At 40.5% G+C, this 19,607-nt stretch overlaps 1 protein-coding gene across 12 annotated transcripts in view; it reads right to left on the bottom strand.

Moving 5' to 3' along the window:
* Positions 1-19,607, bottom strand: part of UNC79 (unc-79 homolog, NALCN channel complex subunit) — a 209,653-nt gene that overhangs the window by 115,827 nt on the left and 74,219 nt on the right. For all 12 annotated transcript variants that reach the window (XM_036013549.1, XM_036013517.1, XM_036013522.1 and 9 more), the window contains 5 exons: positions 10,867-10,931; positions 7,811-7,899; positions 7,141-7,181; positions 5,716-5,744; positions 107-336 (listed from right to left, as the gene is read on the bottom strand). In XM_036013549.1, coding sequence (XP_035869442.1) covers positions 107-336; positions 5,716-5,744; positions 7,141-7,181; positions 7,811-7,899; positions 10,867-10,931 — 454 coding nt within the window. The remainder of the gene's footprint in view (positions 1-106; positions 337-5,715; positions 5,745-7,140; positions 7,182-7,810; positions 7,900-10,866; positions 10,932-19,607) is intronic.

The following is a 19,607-nucleotide window of genomic DNA, read 5'->3' as shown; positions in this document are numbered from 1 at the left end:
AGGGCACTTGAAGTTGAATTAAATCTACACACAGCTCCAAGCGGGCAAGGCGGCTCAAAACCAAGGCGGCGTTTTCCGAGTCCGGGACTAGCAAACGGCCTGTTACCTAATCACGGCCTCCACGGCGCAGACGAGCTCCTCGGCGCCGCACTCGCGGGTGTTGATGGGTGGGGGCGAGGTCTGGTAGAGGTGGGTCTCCGAGGCGGCCCCCACCTCGTTGCTGTGATGGTTCGAGTGGCATCTTTTGCAGTACCGCACAGGCCTGTTCCCGTGCCGGCCGCAGCACCCTGCCGAAAAGCAGGTGACCACGGCTCTTCTAACGTGGGAACTGCAGTTCTAGAGGCAAAAAAAAAAAAAGGGAAATCAGTTAGAATTAGTCGCCAAGGTGAATTTGCCTATGAACTGGGAAGAATGGAAACTTAAGGGGCCACTGAAAATGGCAGCGTGTTTCTGAAGTGCCACTCACTAGTGTCCAAAATGCGGGTCATCTCGAGTCAGTTTGAGCTCAGCCACAGTTAAAAATAAAGGTGAGAAATGGTTCCCACCAGTGCAAGTGGTAGAAGCAGCCCACGCGTGAGTGGGACTGAGTTGAAAAGTCCTTATAAAGTCCCCTGAGTGAGGGGGCCGGGCGGCTTTGGGGATTATTTCATGTTGGTGTTTCAAGAGTTTTCAAGAGAAATATGAAGAAAAAAAAAAAAAACCATGGTCCAGAAAGAGCACATCACAGCACATCAACATAGAAAAGGGATAATTTTAACCCCCAGCATAAACTTTCACAGTTATTTCAGCCACCACTAAAAGAGCAAACAGCCACAACAGCTCATCTGTCCTCGCTGCACGGGGCACGGGGCACAGGAGGCAGCGGCACTGCGCTGAGCTGACGGACCCGAACCAGGCCTTTCTGGTCCCACCAGGACTCTCGGTCAAGACCTTAATTAAGAATATGTCACTGACATCACAGTAACATATCAAAACACAGCAAAAACCATTCATAGAATCAGCCACTGACATCACACAGGAAGCAATCAAAAGATGAAGTGACCGAAATGAGAAAAGTGGAGCGGCATGAGACCCCGAAGGGCAGGGGGCTACTGTCAGAGCCGCAAGACTGGAGGTGGAAGAGCGAGCAGCACCCACGCAAAGCGACGGGGAAACTGTCAGGAACATCCCTGACCTCCACCCACCAGCATGCCCCGAGCCTGTGCAATGTGCCACCAGGTACTCAATGTCTCAGGCCCAGAGAGCTTTTCCATCTTTCAGTAGAGCTTACTAAGACATGGACACCTCTAGGGGATATCATATTCTAAGCCATTATGAACTCAGAGCTCGGGGAAGATTTGAGACCCCTCCAAGACAGCTCCCTTGGAGAGACCGGAGGAGGAAGGAGGTGAGCACCAAACCTACATCAAGACACTGGCAATGTACTGAGCCGCGGGTCTGAACGGCCACGGGAGTAAGGCCTGTTCCACTTCGATTTTAGCACGAGCCTCTGGGTACGAGAGTTAGCAAATCTCATTTTCTGAAAAGGATTCAGGCCAACAAATCTTAAAAGAAGTTAAAAATTGTATAATATGTTTAGTTATTATTTTTGAGAATTATTTATTAGAATAGTGTGTTTCTTCTGTATCTGAAGCCCAAGCCTTCTGCAGCGCTCAGGGCCGCCCCGGTCTGTCTGAGCGGGCCACTCGTCCTGCTCTGCCCTGGTGTCTCTTTTGTGCAGCCAATTTCATGCTGGAAGCTCAGGAATTTTTACTGGTTTGAGGCTTCCCCTGCTTACGCACAAACCGATGCCACACCACCAGCAGTGTGGGATAGATCAGAGCGTAATCTTAGAGTTCACTTCTTCCTCCTGCTTATACTTAGTCTTCGCTGCTCCGGGAATCCTACTGTTACGTAAATGGTAGGATGTGGATACGGGTTGGGTGGTTCTTCGCTGTAAAGAAGTCCTGAGGTTGAAGGTCTGCAATTTCCCACCCTGTTTTCTCGTCGCACATTGTTCACATTCTTCCCACGTGCAAATTCGTAACTGGGGGTCCAAGGTCTTCTGGTCCAAGCAAAGTCCAGCCATGGAGGAGGCTCTTGGGGTTTGGCTCCTCAGATTGGTGCCTCCTTGAATCTGGGCCCTGAATCGAGACGGGCTGGTGGCGACTTCCCCCAAGAGAGGAAGGCACAAGTGACACTCACCTGACTCCCACAGCCTGGTTATAAAAAGACATGCAGCTTCCACCTGAACGGATGTCTTGAACATTCTCTCTTCCTGAGTTTCCCCATCAGGACACTGTTCTCAGAACTCGGCCATGGCCAAGCCCCATGCACAGGTGATGTGTGAGCCTCTGGTCAACCATTCTGGCTAAACCAAGCCTTCCAGCTGCCCCATCCCAGAGCCCAAACGTACCACCTCAAAGCCTTAGATAACTCCAGCCTTCAGCTGTTCAAGTCTTCCCAGATAAGGAGGTCTCAGAATCATCAAGCAGAGACAGACTGTGGACTGTGCCCTGTCCAAACCCCTGACCCACAGACTCTCTGAGTGTAAGTAAAGGATTGTCGTTTGGTGTTGCTACAGTATGAATGATTTCTTTCATGGTACCTGGGTATACTATATACACTGGTACCAGGAATACCAACTAGAAGTCAACCTGCCTCATCACCACATGCCATCAATTCCAAAATAGTATCAGCGATAGAACAACCCCAAAACGACATTTGGCTCGCCAAAGTTTTAAACCACTACCATGGTTCCTCATAGGTTTTAATAATATATTTACAAGCCCCAGTGGGTCCTTAACCCGTGTGGAGCCATTTCTATGCATCCATTTCAAAAGCAAACTGGAGAGATTTCCCTTGGGTTTAGATTCAGCTGGGTGTGGTATTCAAATGCTCTCTCCAGCCACTCCGTTCCCTTCACTGCTTTACATTTTAAATCTACATGAATAACTCTAATTTGTCTCGCAGACCAACAGAACTGAAATAAGTCAAGGTCTGTCTCTTATCTTTATGATCTTGATGCTCATTTCAAACCTACTGTTCAAATGTAAGAACTCATAATACCAGAAGTACAAGCTATGCCCAAGGCCAGCTCAAACAATTCTGAACTACTTAACTTGAACTTAATGGAAGGTCTCCAAAATAACATGTATATAAAATACAACGTTTATTAAAGAATAAGTAACAAAAATGTGCTAATTTGAAGCTTATTAGTAAAGACAGTTGTATCATATAAAGGAAGGGAGCGTAAAAACATTCATCTGGATGTCAAATACGCTAGGTATACCGCCAGAGCCAGAACGTGCTGATTTAGAAAATAAAACTGTGTCTCATCCTACTGTCTCTGGCTTCTAAAAGATTCTCAAAGTAGGAAAGTGCCTCAGGATAAAAATCAAACCAAAAGTTTGCGGAATGACTGTGCGATCCTTCGTTAAAACTTCAGAAAGATGTAGGGTACTGCCCAGTTGAGCCTCTCAGCTAGAACAGGGCTCCTGGTCATTTTAAGGGCACACTGAAGTGCCCGAAGAACAGAAAGGACTGTTTCAAAAAGAACTGTAGATGGCTTCGGGGGCACAGAACCCCAATGAGACTTACTGAAAATCCATGACGTTTTAAAGTCCCGCTAGCAAAAACACCACCGACCTAGATGAAAGGGGGCAGACACAGCTCGCCATGAAAGGAGGTCTGTGAGACCCCGCCTCCTACACACAGGAAGCAGCAGACTGAGAGAGTCACTCAGCTACAACACGGGACATTTCTCATCAAAAAGGAGAGACTCGCCCTGGCTGGCATAGCTCAGTGGACTGAGCGCGGGCTGCGAACCAAAGCGTCGTAGGTTCGACTCCCAGTCAGGGTACATGCCTGGGTTGCAGGCCATGCCCCCCAGCAATCACACATTGATGTTTCTCTCTCTCTCCCTCTCTCTCTCTCTCTCTCTCTCCCCCCCCCCTGCTCCCTTCCCTCTCTAAAAATAAATAAATAAAATCTTTAAAAAAAAAGGAGAGACTCTCAGAAAGTGCAGCAAAATGCCCATAAAGACAACAACGGATGTGGGAAGCACTCTGAGACAGCAAAAGCAGGTGCAGTCTAACGCACATTCACTGCCCCCAGAGACAGAGGAAGGATTGGTGTGTCCGCGGCTGGAGCTCCTCCAGACCAGTGACGGCGACCTGCTTCCTCCTCCTCTTTCTGAACAGAAATCTATTGCTGTCATCGGGTGCCTAGCTCACCACTGCGGGTTGAGGGTGCAGAGAGCAGATAACTTGCCGTTCCCATTCCCAGTCTCTGGATCAAGAGAATTTGCACCCCAGGTGTTTCATCAGTGACCAGACCAAATGTAGATCGCAAGATAAGGACTTGAAGCTGGAAGCCATAAGTGGATAAGACTTTTTAAGGTCTTAGAAGGCGGTAAGAGCACTTTGCATTTGCAGAGAATGTAGGTACTAACATCCAGAGGGTGGATTGTGGTGAGTTAAACAGGACCACAAAGTTCTTGCAGCCATGTAAAGGGGAGGAGCCTATGTCCCCCACTCCTCGAAGCTGGCAGGCCTGGGGACATTCTCTGAAGACTGGAATGCAGCAGGACTGATGCTCCTTGACGTCCGAGCTTCAGTCTCCAAAGGTCTTTCAACCTCCTCCCTCATCCCCTCATTCTCTCAGACCACTGCTCCCACCTGAATGAGTCCAGTCTAGCCTCCTGGAGGACGCGACACCTGACGGAAAGAGGGTGAGCTGGACACCCCAGTCACCCCAGCCACTGCAGGCACCCCGGCGGAAGGCCCAGACAGGGCAGTGAGGCCACCTGGGACCAGCGAACCCCCAGCCTACTCACCAATTGATGCAAACACACGAGTGAGCCTACAGGAGTTGGTCAAAAGAAGCCTAGCTGAGCGTAAGCCAAATGGCCAATCCACAGAATTGGGATCGAACAAATGTTTGTTGTTGTAAACCACTACGTTTTAGGATGGCTCATTATATGGCAGCGGATAACAGGAACGGCCCTCAGAAGGTAGCCGTTCATGACTAACTCCTAGGCAATTTAAATGGCCTGTACGTGGTCTCATAGGTGGGGGGGGGGGGGGGGGAGGGGGGCAGAGCTGGTCAGAACCCAAGCGTCTCAGCCAGCTAACCCAGAGTTCTTTATATGACAACACACTACTTTCTCTTGTACTTTTCCACAACTAGAACCAAAAAAAAAAAAGAGATATGGTTTAGGGAAACCGTCCTGAAGGTGGCCAAAGGAAACTTGAAGGTGGAATCTTTAACTAGAGATAACATTCAACTTACATATAAGTAACCATTTTCCATACGCAGCTGGTCTGAGTATGCATGCTCTAACACAAACAATGAACCATTTACACTGCACTTCAAAAAACAAGGATGTTTAGCGGACAAGATGCATCATTTATCAAAGCTAAGTGGCACGTGTTACACTGTCATTCAAAGGGTTTTTGTAATTAGACTTCTACTCCAGAGAAGCACATAGCTTTTATTTCAGATTAGTTATCAACAACACGGGTGCAGAAGACGGGTAGCAAAAGCAGAAATGGAGACAGAGAGCGTCAGGACACAGCAGCCTCGCGTGCTCGGTTACCGCTCTTCCCCCTCCACGAGTACAGTGGCATGGACACACTGGGAAACCATGGTGCAGAGATGAGGCAGGTGTCGATGCGTGAATTTACATACAGACACAGCAAATCATGCCCCGCCACACGGACGGTCTGTTCTTACCTTCTTCTGACATATAGCAGATATCTCAGCTGTAAGGGGAAGGCACACAAAACATCAACAAAGAGAGAGAGCCCATTGTCCACCAGGGCAGCCGTGAGGAGGGGTAAAAACAAGTTTTGTAACACAACCTCTAGCCTTGGCTAAAACAGTTTCTCCATCGTTTCATGAATCATCATCTACTTATGCTTCATGGCGTTAAAAACCCTTGCACGCTGCAAATACTCCACCTGGTCTTATAAGTAACTCAACCTTCTCAGACACGACTTAGAGTTCAGATCGTGTTAAAGCCAAATAACGGTAATCTCACCTTCTCGTTGGACAGGACACAAAATTGAGGGCCACTATGGTGGCACAACTTCTTTAGGATCACACGGCCACCCATGGTGGAGGCGGGTCTACCCATACGCCTATGGATTCCCTCTGCACAGCTGCTCTGTTACGCTATGCCTCTGAGTTGCAGGGCCTCGTTTAGAGCCTCACCATGAGGGTGACGTATCAGAACTATAGAAAAATCTTACTAATGTCAACTGCTTAGACTTGAGCTGTCTGTTTCCATCAGTCCTTCCTTAACGAGGTTCGGATGACCTAATACTAAAGGTTAGACTACAGTGACGTAGTATAATCATCATCAAGCAAAGGCCTTACACTTTTCTAAAGGTCACAGAATTTAGTCAATTAAGGTTTTCAGATTTATTTAAGTGAGGCCTTACACAGTCTTTTAGCGCCTGCCTCTGAAGCCCTAGACCAAGTTTGCCCCGTGTGCCTGGTCTGTACTGAGCACGCTCCCAGCTTGGACCACCTGCCATCTTCCCTGTGCTGTCCAGGGTGTTCCCTGGTCCTGCCAGTCCCCAGGTAGGGGGCTGGCACACCTGCCTCCCCGTGGGTAGAAGGGTGCTGGCTCATCTATCTGATCTGTCAACTCACTGGCATCGCTCTTAGACCTCTGACCGACCACAAGCATTACAATCTCGTCTCCCCATGGAGATGGGTCAGGTATACTTTGTCCCCATTTTACTGATGAGGAGACTAGTCACAGTGGCAGAAGAAAGGCCCGTTATTCAGCATTCTTCCCGCTGATGGTCCTTATTCCCTGTCTGACCTGGCACAGCCAACAATCATTGGCAACACCTGTTATGTACACAGACAACCCCTTGACATAATCAGCAGGGCTTTAATCCCACAGAATCCTAAGCCTAGCATCTCCCCTTGATTGGGGTAGAAATGATACCTCTTCTCTCATTATTAAACATGTGGGCAGATTACAAGTAAGCATTGATATAATGCTTCGTATCAATGAATATTCATAGAATGCAATATTTTAATACTTCTGTTACTATCTTTGTTAAATAACATAGTACAAAAGGAGACAGATCAACCACACCATTAGTCATGATTACTCATGATTCATTCTGAAGTAAACCGTACCTTGTGGCAGGAGAACATCAATCAACCATTCACTGTGGTCCCTGTGAAGAAAAACAGAATTCACGTTTGAACTTCCAGCAATGTCACCCTTCCACATGAATGCTAATAAGCTGCACGCTACTGCTAAAAGGCTTTTAATAGAAAGGAAGTGTAATTAAGAGCACTATCATAATAAACTTTTTAAATGTCTAGTGCATTCCAGCTAAATTATAAATTATAGGCATTTTATCATATTCAGTTATCTTTGAATGATACTTTCCAGATGCTAATTAAGCCAAGCAAAATACAGCACGATTTGTACAAAGCTGAGCGTGATTCTGTGAAACTAACACACAAAGAGAACCCCTATGAATTATCTGTCATGTTTGAAAAACCAGTTCTATTTTTCTCTGTGGCCTTTTTAACGGGGTCACTTGAAAACTGGGGCTGCTTGCAAGTAAGTGCAATTGCTTTCTCCTGTCGCATGCAGGGAGAGAAATATTGCAACTTTTCAAAGCTGAAATCTTTCCAGTGAAAGTTCGCTACACATCAAACATCGAACAAAGCACTCTTTAAGCACCAGAGAGCAGAATGGGAAACATGGGTGATGTGACCAATGTAAGTCCAGGTGATTGCTCCTATCTTCCTATTGTTGCCCCACTGCCTGTTCATGGAGGACCCCCGTACCTACCCTGCGATCCTCTGGCTGCATTCTTCACAGAGATACAGTGGGGGCGGCTTATCGCCCAAAGCGACTGACAGGGAAGGGTCTATGCACATCTGAAACACACGGAAAGCCAGAATGAACTCTCCTGTCCCCGTTCGTCACATTCTTGACATCAAGAACACAAGTGTTTCAATAATGACAGATTTTTCCAAAGCAAAATGGAATAAACACTTTCAGTTAAACCCACTCAACCTGTAACTGCTTTTCCTGTGCTGAGTGGCGCCAGTCCACACAGTTGATTTTAAACGTGGCTACTATGGTTTTCCATTTCTCCTGTTATTTGCAATTCCAGTAACAAATAGTATCAAGGAATCTACCCTCACTCCACAAAGATTAAAACAATCATCTTGCTCCATAGCAGCTCAAATTGCCTCTAGGTCACTCTCTAAACTGGTAAACATGGTAGATCTCTTCAAGAAAAGGAAAATATATTAATAAAATGAGAAATCGTCACTGTTACCAAAATGCTGGCAGTAGAGTTTCTCTTTTACTTAGGAAAAACCTCATTCAGAAATTGCAGCTGTAAGTCTACCATTGAATGATTCACCCTGGAATCTAAGTTCTACATTAATCCTCCAGTGTTGCATTTCCAGGTGTGTTTTTTTTCTCTCTCCCACACATAACCTGTAGTCTGTTTACCCCGGCTGTGCCCCGTTCCGTTTCGGATTCTTTATGGCAGAGTTTTCATTAGCCCAAGCACAGAGACGAAGCGTGTCCATTGCCTTTCAGCTGATCTTCAGGATATTTCCGTTACTGGGTGTTTTAAATCAAGTGAACAAGACATCCAGGTGACCAGCTGAATTTTGCACTTTGCATCAGTTTAAGTTTCTGTGACTTGCCCGAGTCATTTTGAATTCTGTTCCTGCTTTTCAAGAAATGATCAGCCCATGCTCTAGTCAATTATATATAGTTAATTTACCACAAATTCTTCTGGAACATTCCTCTGACTTGTCTTTTGTCGTTGTTACCAATTTAAAGGGGAAAAATGAACCCAATTTATAAACCAATTTTAAACGTGGAGTTTAAAGTTAAAACCCTGAGGAGTTTCAATGATGAGGGACACAAAAGTTAGAATTCCTAAATTTAAATAATTGCACCATCAAAATCTGTAAATTATATAAATTATATACAAAATCTGTAAATTTCCTGAATGCTGAACACCCCGTGTGAAATTTTCCTTCAGTAGGTTTCATGCTTCCTTTGATGCAATGGATAACAACTACCTTTTGGTATGTTAAATCAGGGATTGGCAAACTTTCTGTAAATGTTCCGAGAATAAATATTCAGGTTTTATGGTCCGTGCACTCTTGGCCACAACCACTCAACCATGTTCTTGTAGCATAGAAGCAGCACAGACAATACATAAGCAACCAAATAAGACTTCATTTACCAAAATGAGCAGCAGGCCAGATTTGGCTGTCTCCCAAATGCCATAGTTTGCTGACTCCCGTGTTAGAAAATTATCTGGACTCCAAAGTATTTGATAAAGTGATTCCCAAGTGGAATCAAGTAAAACCAGAAGCAGAATGTGATATAATGAACTATAAATTCCAACATGTTTTCACTGGGAATCCCATCACGACTCTTGGCTCTCGCCCCAAAAGTATTTTTTTGCAACTATTGCAACAAAAATAAACAATACTTTTCTATTTGGCAAATCCACACTGCGTGGCGGCATAGCTCACTATTCTGGAAATACTAGGCTTTTCGTGAGGATCAACCCATCTTCCTCGGGTCTTTCCCATTGGCCCCACGCAGACCTCTTCTTCCTCTTTCCTCTCATTTCTAATGGGCCACTGATACCTGTCAGGTAAAGATATTTGTCCGTTCCACTCAAAAGGAAAAACTCCTAGGACGTTGGAACTATAAAGACTCAGCAGAATTTAGCTAGGTGACCTCGAACGTGTCAAACAAACTCACCAACAGGACCCCCCTGACCTGTGACTAACAGTGCCAGTGCTGTTCTGCTGTGAACAGATCAGTGCATACTCATACCAATATGTTCACATCTGCCTCTCGCATTAAAAAACAGTTACTTTCTGTTGCAGGTTCGATTCCCAGTCAGGGTGCATGCCTGGGTTGCAGGCCATGACCCCCAGCAACCGCACATTGAGGTTTCTCTCTCTCTCTATCTCCCTCCCTTCCCTCTCTAAAAATAAATAAATAAAATCTTAAAAAATAACAGTTACTTTCTGTTTATAAATATAATTTACGCCCAATGTAGAGGTTTGGAAAATTGGAGAAAAAGAAAATTTAAAAAACATAACCCTCCATCTCAATGCAAACACTGGTAGAGTTCCGATGAGCATTACTGGTGGTTTTTCACTATGAATATGAAGATAAATATACATACATGCAATTTTTAAAATACATTGGCATCACACTACATAGTTTCATCATTCCTTTTTCATTTAGTGTGAACCTATAAGCCTCTATCTAGATGGTGAATACTCTTGATCCACACGTCGAAGTAAAAGAGGTCACACAACATAATGCCCCTGAACTGTTCATTATAAAACGATCCAATGATATTACGTGAATTTCACCTCCATAAACACGTGACAGAAGGTGAGACGGCTTGGCCCATCCCCGAGGACTGGCTGTAGGAAACAGCCGACGAGCAAAGGGAGGCCGGCCCCGAGGGGTGGGCTGGCTGTGGGCCTGTAGGACAGAGAGAAAATCTGAAGTGTGAGCCGGAGGCCAGAAACCATCAGGAGGTCAGAGGACTCCTTTGAATGCAGTAGGACATAAAATGAGGGAAAGAATAATTGAAAAAAATCAGACAGAAAGTACCTCCTTCCTATTAACATCTGGGCATTGTCGAAAAAGAGGGCGTTGCGATTTAGGCGGGAAGAACAGATAGAGACTCTAAATTATGGGAGTCCTGGAAGTCTTACCACTGTGGAGTATTAAGCTGAATTCCCTGAATAATAAATGAACTAACATTTCATTCAACAATTTGCTCCTGATAATTGGACGTCTGACAATTCAATACAAGGCCAGGTCTCACAAAACAGTACCTTCACGGCTGGTTTGTTAATTGCGTTGTGGCATTCGATGTGCTGGCAGTGGATGGGATTCCAAGCTGTAAAGCAAAGCATAGCTGATGAATACTCTCATTGAAAGTACTTGGGTCCTAGTAAAACACACAGCAGATACTTCATTCGTTTTCTTTTTCCTAAACAGAACCGTCATCTGAAGGCTTCCTAAAATAATTTTTAAAACTATGAAAAATCTTAAAATTGAGCAAAGATATCACAGATCCATCACCCATATTCCTATGAAGGGAAACAATCTACTATAAAGTGGCATACACAACAGCAAAATATTACCTCACAGGGATATACCATTAGTAAGTTCTCAAAGGTTTTCACATCTATGGTTTCGCTGGTTCCTCCCAACAACTCTGTGGGATAGGTGCAGCAGATTATTAACCGCATTAAACAGACGAGTAATACAAAGTTAAAAAGGTTAAGTAGCTTACTATGATCACAGCGTTAGTAAATGACAAGCTGGGACTAGAACCTGTATCTCCTGGCTCTTAACGCTCTGCTCATCTCACTGTAGTGTGCTATGCTAACCACCCTAGATTTTGGGCACCAGGAAGTGTTTACAATTGATAACAATTGAAATGTAAAACAACTTCCACTTCCCACCCCTTTCCCATCAAATGTGGAGACTGAAAAGATTACTTTCTTGCCCAAATAAAGGGTAGCTCTCTCTCTCTCACACATGTGACCCACAAATTAAATCTCTGATATTAGCTAGTATGCAACTCCTCAACGCAGTGTACCCACGGAGAATGAGGACGAGAACCAAGTGATCTGGGACAGAACAGAACGAGAACCACAACAAGTAATAACTATCTTCCCGATGACTCTGCAGCCCAATGCACTTGGCTAACAGTGTTCCATCATAAAAAAAGTAATAGGGCCCTGGCTGGTGTAGCTCAGTGGACTGAGCGCGGGCTGCGAACCAAAGCATCGCAGGTTCGATTCCCAGTCAGGGCACATGCCTGGGTTGTGGGCCAGGTCCCCAGTGGGGGCCACATGAGAGGCAACTGCACATTGATGTTTCTCTCTCTTTCTCCCTCCCTTCCCCTCTCCAAAAATAAAAAATAAAGGAAGAGAATTATATGTTTGAAAGAAAGAAATGTTTCTAAATGGCTATATTCTAATGTTATAGGACCATGATGGACCTAATATAGAAGAATTTGCAGGTGAAAGGACATTGTTACTTGGTTACATATCAAATTATAATTCAAAAATATTTTCCCTGGCTGGCGTAGCTCAGTGGATTGAGTGCAGGCTGCGAACCAAAGTGTCGCAGGTTCAATTCCCAGCCAGGGTACATGCCTGGGTTGCAGGCTATAACCCCCAGCAACTGCACATTGATGTTTCTCTCTCTCTCTCTCTCTCCCTTCCTTCCCTCTCTAAAAATAAATAAATAAAATCTTAAAAAAAAACAAAAAAATATTTACTGTTAATAATCCAGGACTAATTTATGCTCCAAATATTTTATAAAACTTTCTATCTAGAAGTATTCTAACTTCAAATATTCCACCCTCTTGTTAGATGAAGCATAAGATTCCATGTCTACTTTGGAATTCAAGAAAATATGATCAACAGAGACATTGACCTTAAAAATATATACAAAAAAAAGACAAAAAGTACAGACCAGAAACCACTACTCTAGTAACAGTATTATATTGTTTATATCTTTAGAGAGAAGGAGGAAATGAGTAAGCAATGGATAAATGAAGAAATTATTTGAATACAAGCATTCCATAACTATAAGATTTATTTCCTACATGTGGAAAAGTCAAGATGAATATAGAAAGTAGCAACAAGTTTTCTTATGTAATTAATGAAAACTAGAGAAAAAGTGTCTTTAACCAGTACAGCAGTTGCAAATACATAGGACACGTTGCCCCATTCCTTTAATCCCAAATTCATGACAGATATCACGAATCCATAACAGCATTCCTTCCTGCTGAGTCCAGAGCCAACTTTAGAATACTTCTCAAAACTGAGCTCCAGCAAGGCACCACTAATCAAAACAGAACTGGCACGCCCAAGATAAATTCATCTCTGAATCTGTATAAGAACATGTGCCGATCACTTTATAAATATCAAAGAGATTTTCCTGACACTTTTGGATAGAATATTCAAAGTATATAAAAACTGCTATGGGACAGGCACAGACAAAGCAGAATGTGCAACAGCCATGACACTTGATTAAAGCCAGAATATAAAGACTCCTGCTCTGCCAGAGATTAATGCTTTATATGTGGATGGTGAGGATACCCAGAAAGTCCTACTCCCCTAAACTTTTATTCCATTTTTACAGAGTGAAACTGAGTTAAGAACAAGTAGTAGGATTTTTCATTTAAGCTCATTGAGTTCACACTAGATTTAAGCTTACTAGAACAGCGATTCTTCACTTTGGTTGTGTATAAAAAAATCACTGTCAAGGTTTCAAAAGAGTGATGCCTAGAACCCATGTGAGATCTGCCTAATCAAAATCTCTGAACATAGAACAGAGACATTTGTAATTGGGAAAACATTACAATTGATTCTAATATGATGACACCCTACATTCCTTACCACATGGCAAGTATAATCATAATACATCTCCCTTCATTTGAAAATAAAAACTAAAATATAGCATAAAATATAGCAGAAGAATTCTGCTTCCAAATGACAGAGTAACTGGTAGTAGACTTGCCTTCCTACCACAAACAACTAAAAATAGAAAATATACATAAAACAACTATTTTCCGAAACTGGACTACAGGTAGCACAGGACAATGAGCCATGAGAGAAAAGAAACAATGAAGTGACTCCTACAATCATCCTGGCTTTCTTCTTGGAAGCTTTCTAAACCTTGATCCTAGAAGGGAAAAATATAAGCATAGTAGGTTGGTTCTATTGAGTTGAGGGGACAAAAACTGGAGTGTAGACAAGCAAGATGACATAAATTTGCTGTGTAGAGTACCAAAGAAGAGGGCCTCCAGAAATCTGAGGAGGAGTCCTTTTGGAGGGTTGGGTTTATACTAAGCTGAGCATGTATAAGACAAAACTTCATTAGGCTGCATAGAGAACCACTATAGGGAATCTGTAACCTAAACAATTCTTACATCTCATACAGGGCTGGAAGATATTCAAGTTCCAACCAGCTAGAGTAGAAGAAACCCAGTGGAAACCTGGAATATTCAATAGAGACTCTAGCAAGTCATATCATAGTAGGAGGGTTGAACTACCATTAGTGAAAAGGCAACCCAAGATTCACCCTAACAAAACATAGGAACAAGACTTGGAAGGATCAAGCTGATCCACCAGTACTTTGACAGCCAAAACAAACTTCAACACATTGTAACTGAAGACAACAAAATCTAGACACTCAATAATGTAATATTCACAAAGTCCAGCATCCATTCAAAAATTACTGAACATTTTAAAAGGAGGAAAATGTAATCCATAATTGGAGAAAAACTGGTCCTTAGGAACAAACCCAGAAATTACAGAACTGAGGTAGTTTTAGCAAACAAGGACTTTGAAATAGCTAGTATAAACATATTTAAAGGAAAACATGAACACAATGAGGACAGAGATTAAAGATACAAAAAAAAGAACCAAAAGAAATTTCTAAACATTAAAAATACAATATCAAAAATGAAAAATTCACAAAATAGAAGTAATGGCAGATTAGACAATACAGAAGAAAAGATCAGTGAATTAGGAGACATAACAGAAACAACCCAAACTGAAATACTAGAAGAAAAATAGAGCTTCAATGAGCTGTGGGAAAATAGGAAGAAGAATAAGCATGTGTGTTTAAAAGCCAAAGAGAAGCAAAGGGAGCAGGGAGTGGCAATTATTTGGGGGGAAAAAGTGGCCAAAATGTTTCAGTTTTAATGAAAACTATAAACCCACAGATCCAAGAAGCTCAATGAATCTTACACAAAATAAAAGCAAAGAAAATCACACCAAAACTCATTAAAATCAAGTTGATGAAAACCAGTGGTAAAGAGGAAATCTTAAAAGCAGCCAGGAAAAAAAGACACATTACTTACAGGGGAACAAAGATAAGAATGATCGCTGATTTCTCGTCAGAAACAATGCAAGCCAGAAGACAATGGAACGACATCTTTAATAGGCTGAAAGAAAAAAACTGTCAACCTAGAATTCTATACCCAGTGAAAATATCCTTCAAAAAATGAATATGAAATAGACTATTTAAAGACAAACACAAGAAAAGAGAATTTATTGCCAGCTGAGCTTCACTACTAGAAATGTTAAAAGAAGGTATTGAGGCTGAAGGAAAACGAGACTAGATGAAAGCTCAGACCTACACAAAGGCAAAAAGAGTCCTAGGCATGGTAAATATAACTAATAAAAGACTTTCTACTCATATTAACCTGTTTTTAAATTATTATTTATTGTTTAAAACAAAAATAATAGCCATGTGTTGTGAGACAAAAAGGATGGGATGGATTCACCACTGAATTCTATTAACTATTTATATGTAAGCTAGTATAATATTATTTTAAGGTAGGATGTAAAATTGAAGGTATAAGGTTTTAAACCTTAAAGCAATTCTTTTTTAAAAAAAAGCATAGCTAACAACTCAATCCAGAGTTAAAATGAAATACTAAAAAATAATTAGCCCTAAAGAAGGCAAGATATTAAAAAAGAAAAGGAATCAAGAATGGATGAAATGAATGGAAAACAAGTACAAAATGATAGGCTTAAACCCAACTATATCTGTAGTTACATTAAATGTAAATGGCCTAAAAAATAATTCTATTACATGTAAATGGTCTAAAAGGCAGAGGTTGTCAAATAGGACTTAAGTTTTTCAAAACAAATGATTCAAATACATGCTGCCTGTGAGAAACACTTGAAATATAAAGATAGATATGTTAAAAGTAAACAGATAGAAGAAGTTATGCCATTATATAATATATGACTAGCATGGCACTAGCAAATACTAATAATAAGAATACTGGAGTGTCTATGTAAATATCAGACAAGTACTCCAGGACAAAGCATATAACCTGTAATAAACAGGAATATTTCACCGTGATGATAGTCTATTCACAGAGATGACATAACAATCCTAAACATCTGTGCATCTAATGGTAGAGTTTCAAATTATGTGAAACAAAACTGACAAAACTAAAGGGATAAATGAGTCCATAATTAGTGTAAATTTCACCAATCCTCTTTTAGTAATTCATAAAGCAAGCAGACAAAAAATCATTAAAAATAGAAGACTCGAACAACATTCTCAATAACTTGACCTAATGACTCAACCACTGTGGAACAGACATTATTTTCAAAGGTATATGCAAAGTTTACTAATATAAACAATATTCTGGCCCATAAAATAAGCCTTAAAATTTTATATAGAGCAACAGCAGAGAGTATGTGTCCTGACCACAATGAACTTAAGCTGGAAATTAGCAAAAGCATATCTGGAAAGTCACCAAATATTTGTATATTTGAAAAAACACACTTCTAAGTAATCCACAAATCAAAGAAGAAATCATAAGGAATATTTTAAAATATCCTATATCAAACTACAATAAACTCACAGCATATCAAATTTGTGGGATGCATCTAAAGCAATGCTTAAAGGGAAATTTATAACTTTAAATTCTTACATTAGAAAATATAAAAGATGCAAAAACTGATTTATGCTTCTATTTTAATAGGATAGAAAAAACAAATTAAACTTAGTGTTACCTGAAGAAAGAAAATAAAGATAAAAACATAAATCAACAAAATTGAAAATAGAAAACCAATAGAGAAAATTTTAAACTAAATATTTGTTCTTTGGAAACTTTAATAAAATTGATAAGTCCTCTAGCTAGCCTAATGAGTAAAAATATAGAGAAGAAAAATTACCAATATCAGAAATGAAAGGTAGGACATCACAGAAGATGCTACAGACATGCCGATGAGTTTGATAAGTCAGATGAAAATGCCCACATTCCTCAAAAATCACACATTACAAAATCTGATTCCATAAAAATGAAATTTAAATGTCCCATAACTATTATATTTAATACACAATGTAAAACATTCCCATGAAGAAAACCCCAAGTCCAGGTGGATTCACCAGTGATTCGACTAACTATTTAAGAGAATAAATAATACAAATCCTACATAAATTCTTTCAGAAAATAGAAGAGAAGGAAACATTTCCCATCTTACTTTATGAAGTCAATAATACTCTGTAAACTAAACTAGATGAAGGCATTATGATAAAAGAAAACCAAATCAGTCCTGGCTGGTGTGGCTCAGTGGATGGAGTGCCAGCCTGACAACCAAAGGGTTCGGTTCCCAGTCAGGGCACATGTCCGAGTTGTGGGCCAGGTCTCTGATTGGGGGCTTATGAGAGATAACTGTTTTTCTCTCACACAACGATATTTCTTTCCCTCTCTGTCTCCTTTCCTTCCCGTCTTTCTAAAAATAAATAAAATATTTTTCTAAAAAAATTAAAGAAAGCTAGCTCAATATCCATCATAAATATAGAAGCAAGAGCACAATAAAAAATTAGCAAATTAAATCAGGCACTATAACACAGCTGACAACATAGAATTTATCTCAGGAACACAAGGTTAGTTTAATATTGCAAAGCGAATCATCAATGTAATGTATCATATTAATGGAATAAAAAAAGGAAGTCATATGATCATCTCAAAATGTATTTAACCAAAATAGGAGAAAATGCATTTGACCAAAATTTACATTCACTCATGACAAAAACTCTCAGCAAACTAAGAATAGACAGGACTTCCCTCAATCTGATTTTTAAAAAAAAAAGCATATGTGAAAAACCTACAACTACCATAATATTTAATGGTGAAAGCCTTAATACTTCCTCCCATCAGGATGGGGTAAAAAACAAAGATATCCACTCTCAGTACTTCTATTCAACACTGAACTGGAGATATGAACCAGCGCAATGAGAAAAAGAAACAGAGGAAGGAAAGGGGGAAGGAGGGAAAAAAGGGAAAAGGGGGTAAGAGGGAAGGAAGGAAGGGTGGGGCAGGGTAGAAGGCAGCCAGGCATTTGCATACAAGTTAGAAAGAAGGAAATGTTTTAATTATTTTTGTTTGCAAGAGGGTGTAATCATATACACAGAAAATTTTGAGAAATTTTCAAATAAGCTACAAAAACTAAGTAAATTTAGCAAGGTTGCAAGATAAAATCAATATTAAAAATCGACTATGTTTCTCTATAATGGCAATAAAGAAGTTCCCTATTACATTTTAAACATTACTTACAACAGCACCCAAAACTGTAAGATACTTACAATATATTTAACAAAATATCTACAAGACTTGTACAAGTGAAGCTAGTGAACACTGCTGAGAGAAATTAAAGTAGGCCCAAATAAATGACCAAATGTGCCATGATCGTGGATCGGAAGGCTCAATAGTAAGCTTTTTCTAAAGATACCAATTATCCCCCAAACTAAACTATGTATTCAATGTAATCCTAATCCAAATCCAAGCACATTGTTTTGTAGAAGCTAACTAGCTGATAGAAAAATTTGCATGAAAATGCAAAGGTCCTAAAATGGTCAGAATAATTTTTAAAAAGAACCAGTCCTGATAATTTATACTACATGATTTCAGCTTCACTATAAAGCTGCAGTATTCAAAACAGTGTGATACTGGTGTAAGAATAGACACTGGCATAAAATATAGGGTCTAGAAATAGACCCATGCATAGGAGATCAATTGGTTTTCAACAAAAGAGTCAAGGTAATTCAATGTGGAAAAAGTAATTTTTTCCACAGATTGAACTGGAACAATGGTCTTTCCTAATGGGAAAAAGTCAACCCTTACCTCTCACCATTATCAAAAATTAATTATAAATGCACCATATACTTAAATGTAAAAACTATAAAACTTTTAGAATAAAACATAAATTTCCTTACAACCTTAGGAGAGACAAAAGAAAAAATGGGTAACTTGAAATTTATCAAAAGGTGAAATTCCTGCTCTTTGAAATACTTTGAGAACACAAGCTCCTAACGATAGAACATATTCCCAATATGTGCATCTGACAAAAAGTCTCCTATTTTGTACACATAACAATAGACAAGCAACCCAATTTGAAAAATGAATACAAGATTTCATTGAGAACTTCCAAAAAAAGATAAACAAATGGCCAATAAGCACCTATAGAGTTGCTATCATTTGTTATCAGAGAAATGCAAATTAAACAACCTGATTCTACTACGTGGCGATCAGAATACCGAACATTAAAAAAACAACCGACACTCCAAAGTGTTGCTAAACATGCAGAACAACCGGAACCCTCACACATTGCTGAAGAGTGTATAACAGGACACAACCACTCTTGAAGAACTGTCTGGACATTTCTTTTAAATTAAGCATGCGCTTACCATAGGATCCAGCATTTTCACAATGAGGTATATATCAAGAGAAATAAATGTACATCACTATAAAAAAATTGTATGAATGTTTATAGCTTTCCTCATAAGGTAAATATGTTCATCAAGAAGTGAGTGAATAAACTAACTGTGATATATCCATACAACAAAAAACGATTCAACATTAGAAAGAAATGAATCACTTCTACATCAACACGCATAAATCTCAGAAACGTTATGCTGAGTGAAATAAGCAGACATAACAATGGTATGTACCATACAACTTCATTCATAAGAAATCCTAGGAGAGGCTGATAACGAATCTATCATGACAAGAAGCAGATCA

Source organism: Phyllostomus discolor, chromosome 1 (genome assembly GCF_004126475.2).
Source record: "Phyllostomus discolor isolate MPI-MPIP mPhyDis1 chromosome 1, mPhyDis1.pri.v3, whole genome shotgun sequence".
NCBI lineage: Eukaryota > Metazoa > Chordata > Mammalia > Chiroptera > Phyllostomidae > Phyllostomus > Phyllostomus discolor.
Note: the sequence above shows the minus strand (reverse complement) of the source record. Positions and strands in the feature narration are given on the sequence as shown.